The sequence below is a fragment of the Polyodon spathula genome, chromosome 1, assembly GCF_017654505.1.
Source record: "Polyodon spathula isolate WHYD16114869_AA chromosome 1, ASM1765450v1, whole genome shotgun sequence".
NCBI lineage: Eukaryota > Metazoa > Chordata > Actinopteri > Acipenseriformes > Polyodontidae > Polyodon > Polyodon spathula.
The window spans coordinates 31,251,944-31,258,362 of record NC_054534.1 but is presented as its reverse complement, the minus strand read 5'-3'; the positions used below and the strand labels follow the sequence as shown (position 1 = coordinate 31,258,362).

The 6,419-nt window shown below is 35.7% G+C and overlaps 1 protein-coding gene across 3 annotated transcripts in view; it reads right to left on the bottom strand.

The window, feature by feature from the left end:
- Nucleotides 1–277: 277 nt before the first annotated feature.
- Nucleotides 278–6,419, bottom strand: part of LOC121317246 (KN motif and ankyrin repeat domain-containing protein 1-like) — a 68,012-nt gene continuing 61,870 nt past the window's right edge. For all 3 annotated transcript variants that reach the window (XM_041252973.1, XM_041252965.1, XM_041252983.1), the window contains 6 exons: nucleotides 6,144–6,231; nucleotides 4,951–5,170; nucleotides 4,122–4,264; nucleotides 1,905–2,105; nucleotides 1,712–1,810; nucleotides 278–1,250 (listed from right to left, as the gene is read on the bottom strand). In XM_041252973.1, the coding sequence (XP_041108907.1) occupies nucleotides 1,188–1,250; nucleotides 1,712–1,810; nucleotides 1,905–2,105; nucleotides 4,122–4,264; nucleotides 4,951–5,170; nucleotides 6,144–6,231 (814 nt within the window). In that variant the 3' untranslated portion in view covers nucleotides 278–1,187. The remainder of the gene's footprint in view (nucleotides 1,251–1,711; nucleotides 1,811–1,904; nucleotides 2,106–4,121; nucleotides 4,265–4,950; nucleotides 5,171–6,143; nucleotides 6,232–6,419) is intronic.

The window sequence follows — 6,419 nt, the reverse complement described above, 5'->3', positions numbered from 1 at the left end:
GTCCGATGGGCAAAGTATAACAGCAAATCTTTTTGTCCCGGGCATCAGGCGATACGAATTGCACACCCCTGTCAATGCATTACTCCCCTTAATACAGCTTGGATGGTAGCCATTTGGACAGGAAATCAAAACTAATTTCATGATCAAGAAGAAGATAAGAAACCCAGCTAGAGCCAGACTGCACTACTTTTAAGGGTATGTACAGTATGTGGCTGGTCTGTTGAGCAGAAATCCTGCTCTGGGGGTGTAAAATGAACACGAGAGAACAGCAAGCAAATTAGCACAAACCTTTTTATTCCAAAATATGGCAAGTCTAAGGCACTTCAAACATTAAAAATACAGGACACAACTAAAGTACCTTTAAATTTACTGGGATTTAAATGTACATAAGACAAGCTTACATGATTACAAATGTAGTACTAAAAATACCATAATATATATTCATATATACACAATGACAAATACAATATTTATAGGAATTAAACTATAGATTGATAGTAAATATTAATTTCATGTAAATGTTGTATTAATTGGGTTACATAATTCAATACTGAGACTCCATTTTTAAATAGATACAAATGATCTTTATATAAAAAGTTACAAGATATTCGTTCTGCGATCTTTCTATATAATAAATTTGGACCAAACAAATGGGTCACACTGATTTATTTAACCCTTTCACCTTCCCTGTTCATCTTTCCCCAGGATTATGCTAAAATGATTTAAAAGGAGGTCTTATCTCAAATTAAAAGGAAAGAGGTCAGAGGGTTAATGCTAAAAAAACAAGAAAAAAAAATGTAAAGCTAGATTAACAATATAAATATGCCATTGACAATATGGCTTGTTTGAGAATAACAGAATCTGTACTGGCAGATTACATAATACATAGATTATAGAGACAACATAATGCTAATGGCAGATTAAAATGTGGAAGAGACCTGACTGTTCAATGAAAAAACAAAGGCAGCATTTCTGAATACTGCTATTTACTTCTTGCAGTTTAATTGTTATTACTACCGGTAATTTTATTATATAACTTTTTTTATTGCTAAAATAAGATGGTGAGCTCAGGCATTTTTTTAATTTATTTACATTATTAAATTTATTCTACATTCAGTATCTGTCCAGGTTAACAAGAACCAATAGCAGCTTGGGGAGTGGGGTGGGGGGTTGACAAGTTTGGAATATTAGTCAAACATGCTTCTTCGTGTTGGGCTGGGAGACGTTTTCCTTCCAAGCCTCGGTGTGCCCTAAGAAAAGATAGGAAAAGAAAATTATGAGCAACCTTTACACGACATTAAAACAACACAGCAGTTACAACAATTAGCCACCAGGTGGCTAAAGCACTAGTTACTGTTAGAATATCATTAGAAAAGTAAATACATTTTTTACTGGTTCTATTTAATGCACTATGCCCTGTATTTCAATGCATTTTTGTATTTTAATGTATTATGCATTGTTCCTCACTATCTTGTAAAGCGCTTTGTGATGGTGGTCCACTATGAAAGGCACTATATAAAATAAATATCGATTGATTTGTAAGTTATTTTAATCACACTTTTCAGTAATCACGTAATCTCTGTACATTTTTTTTTTTTTTTTTTTTTATGCAAAGTGTTACTGCTCTTTTCTAATGATAGTCATTTTGTTATTTTAAATGGAAAGCCAGATAAACATCGTATGACATATGAGCAATATATACAGTACTCACTGGTGATTGGGCTTTGGAGAAGTTTACATGAGCATAAAGAAGAACTGCAATGTCCTTGTGTCCAGCTTCCATAGCTATTGATAATGCAGTACTCTCATCCTGAAAGATTAAAAAATAAACATTTAAGTAAATATTGCTTTAAAAATTATCTATAAAGGAATATTACACAGTTTTCTTTTCGGTGGTAACTTACGCTGTCAGTCAATGTAGCATCACATCCTGGCTGAGACAGCAGGAGTTTTACTATCTCCACATGACCATGTTCACTGGCGCACATCACAGCTGTGGACCCCTCATCATCCTGAATATTGACATCAGCAGAACATGCCAACAGAGCTTTCACCATATCCATTCGCCCATGGCTCACTGCTAACATTAATGCGGTTTGGCCAGCCTTAAAAAATAAATAAATAAAAATGCACTGTAATTGTACATCCTTCAAATGTTCCTTTTATATTAAACACATTTAAATGTGTGTTTTTGTTTAAGAACATCCCTGCGTCTATTACAGAACAGTGTTTAAGCATAACAAATTCTGATTGTGTATATTATACCTGAACTGTTTAAAATTGGTGAAACAAAGATTCTTTACGGCAACTTTAGGGCTTCCAATTTAAGCGCATTGGTTGTTAACGGCTTCATTACGTTACTGACATTACTTCATAGTCCTCTACCATTATACAAAGTTTCATAAGTCTACTGCATTGTGCCACTGACATATATATTATATATAATATATATATAATATATATATATATATATATATATATATATATATATATACACACACACACTGCAATATGTGCAAAAAGATCAATGCTGAAATCTCATTGGCCCTCACAGCCATGTTTTTTTACTGTAGCAACTTCCCTTGAACAAGAGTAAAAGAATCATACTTGGATCATGTATGCTCATTTTTGCTTCACTCGAATAAGCGGTTTCTGAGATGTTTGTTTGTTACTGATGTTACGCAACATGGCTGCCATACCACTCAACAGATCGGCTTCTGATGCACTGCCTCAATCTTGGACTATTCCTTAACATGTATAGCGAGTTTCAGAACTCTGCATGTTGTGTAACAACCATCTGCAATCAACAGGACGTTATAGCCAATTTTAAATTTGACCTTTAGCAGAGGTCACGGGCAATGACATTTTTTTTATAGGGCATATATGGGTTACTATACATGTTACATAACAACCATGCCCCTATCTGCAGTCAATAAGAAGTTATAGGCAGTTTTAGAGCCAGTTGCATATGCAGATTATGTCATCCAGTGTGGCCGCCATGATTTTCAGTTGCAACTTGAACAAGTGTAACATGACCAGACAGATGTTTTATTCCAATTTTTGTTTCAATCGGATAAGCGGTTTCAGAGAAGATGTTTGAATTTTGATGATTTTATATTTTTATGGTAATTTTATGACATTAAATCAATGTAGTTGCTAAACCACAGTATCAATCAGCTTCATATAAACAACAGTTAATCATGGGCTACCCCTCAACATGTATAGCAATTTTCAGAACTTTGCAGCAAGTAGTTTTTATACATAGTTGTTAATTCCTCAAAATCCAATATGGCTGCCAAACTATGTGACAAACAAATTTGCCGACTCTTGCCCATAGGCATCTATCAGCATACCGAATTTCGTGAGTTTGAGCAACTTTTGGAAGAAGAAAAAAAGAATAATCCCAACAAAAACAATAGGCCTCCCCAGCCTTTGGCTAGGAAGCCTAATAATCAGTTAATTTTCCAGCAGACAGGGTAACACCAGCAATCTATAAGCCCCTCACAGGGAAGCCTAATTTCCTGAACTAAACTACTTGTTTTGAAAGAATGCTGTGGTCTCAGTGTTACTCCAGTTTGGAATTCTGCTTCAACTGCAAGTCACAAATGTGTCAAGCAGGGGGCAGCAGTGCTTTTATTTCTTCCCAAATTTGTTATGTTATGAAGAACCATCGTGTGTCTTCTGGTTAAACAGCAGTCATCTGATCAAATACACACCGAATGCACCTTCATTTAATTCAAGTGACATGGCACAATAGGATATTTGACACAATAAAAGCACTACTGTATGAAATTCAAAATAACTGAGCTGTGGAAATGAAAATATTCAACCAATACTACCTTTTTTACTTTATAAATCGGCATTAGATAACTTATTTTGTTCATGTTTTAAAACTCACTGAAGGACCTACAGTTCCATGTTTTTTTTCAGTCTCTACACACATTCACACTGTGGTGGTGGTTACATGATTACATAGAACAGTTGGCTGGATTAATGCAACATGTGCAGAGCATATGACACTAATGCCAAAAATGCACCAAGTTAAAATCCTACCACAGGAAACATGTCACAAAATCCCATGTTTTATTACACAGTACTGCATTTGCTAATGTAATACAGACCTGGCTGGCTTTAGCATTCACATCCCCTTTACTGAAGAGTTCCTCAACTATCCGCATGTCTTTTTCTGTCTCCACTGCTGCAAGAGCAGCAAGCATAATGGGAGTATACCCAGCTTTGTTCTGCTGATTTACGTTACAGACATCTGCAATGAAACCATTACAATCAGTTTGGTCTGAAAATAGCACTTGTCAAGGTGAAGGTAACATAACACTTATTGGACAGTGAACACTTGAAGTGACATCTACTGTTGAGAGCATTTATATATAAATTTTATTTTTTGTGGGTTTTATTGGAAGAGTCTGAGCGTGCCATAATGAGTAAGACAACAATTAACAAGCTCCTTGTGCACAATGGATCTGTAGTTAAGCTATGTAAGTGGCATATACCACTGTGGAACAAGAAACAAAACAATGAGCCATTCTCTCAGGAGTGCCTGCACTTCATTACATTTGGCTCAGCATATACTAGACACCAACTTAATGCAAGCCTGCACAGAAGCTCTGTTAAACTGCATGGATTAGGTCAGTCGCTGTTACAATATTTCTATGTTAGGAATATTCTGACATAGCTACAGTAAGTGGCAAGCGTGCAGGCAAGTGTCAACTCAGGCCATGAAAACAGTACTCATCCGATGTCAGGAATAACCAACTGTTGTTTGAACCCAGCAACTCCCACTAGATCATACGTAGCTATCAGCCATGACAATGTTAGGAAGCCCCTTTGCAAGTGCCAGCCAATCACCTCTAGATTTTCTGCAGAATGTGAGGAAAGGGCTATAAATCCACTGTAACCAAATGTTTAAGTTTCAATAAAAAAAAAAAGACAAACCTGCATCTAAAAGCAACCTGACAATATCAAAATTGGAGTGAGACACACTGTAATGGAGGGCTGTGTTTCCATTGCCATCTGCCATGTTGACTATGTGTCGCAGGACTGCAGCAGACACCTCTCTGAAGGCAGAAAGAGAATCTTCCACCATAGCCGGGACTGCAGACTTCTGACTGGAGACACGAAACCACTCGTGCTGAATCGTGTTCAGACAAGCTCTCTGGTGAAATAGCAGCAAACTATTTTACATAATCTAAAACAGGTCATGGTACAAAAATATATAAATACCACTGTTTACAGATCAGTTTCTAGCAGTAATGGTAGTTTATAGGCCACGCGATCTCTGTTTATATATACATAGTTGTATACATAGCTTTTTTTTTTTTTCTCTTTTTCATTGTTCACCTTCTGGTGCATAGGAATATTAACGCCAGGATTTTTTTTTTTTAAATCTATTTTCTTAGGTTTGCCAGTGAATTAGAATTGGGAATTAGGAATTGATTTGAAAAAAAAAAAAAAAAAAATTGGAAATGGAATAGCAATTGAAAAAAAAAAAGGAATTAATCCCAACCCTGGCCCCATGCTACACTTCAATTGGGTGAGGTTTGCCAGTGATGCAGCCTTTTGCAGATTCAATTAACTACTGAAATACCGAATCAGCCCAATGCAGCATTGACACAAATTTGATTAATAAAAGACATAATGTGGCCAGGAAGTAAAGGGGGTGTTATAGCTTACTGTGCGTTTTTGTTTTTATGAAAACTGAAACAACTTGTTCAAAGTCTTTTTTTTTTTTTTTTTTTTTAAGATCAACTGTAGAACTTCACAACATAGTACAAAAGCGGTCTGAGGAAATTAAAAAAAAAAAAAAAAAAAAAAAATACAGCTTTCATTAAAAAACAATCATTGTTGGCCTTGTAAACCTGGTTTAGAGTGGACATGCCATGGTGACAAGGGATAGAGCTACAGTGGGGATAATTTAAAATGGGAAATGGAATTGCCATTTGTTCCTAATTATAATAAACTAAAACACAAACTGTATACACCCCTGGGAGGGTTGTGTTTATTTTATAACTCAGGAATCAAGTTTCAAATATAGATCTTGAATTAGGTTTAATTATACAACAGCCTAAAAAATGAGGACTTGTGTTTGTATGCGAGTGAGTGAGCAAGTAGAAGAGGATTTTGCTTACCACATCTTTGTTAGTCAAAACCTTGGAGTCATTCAGGTGATTTTTCAACACGTTACATGCTGACAACATCTTCTCACTCAGCTCATACCTGAGGTAAAGAAAATACCGCCATTACTGTGCTGCACATTGCTGAGGTAACTAATAGCTTTGTATGTATGTGATAGGACATACTGGGAATATATTGATGACTGTGGTGTGTATATTATATATATAATTACACACACACACAAACGCTGAGTAACTCTGTTCCTTTAAGTGTACATTACAAATACAGGC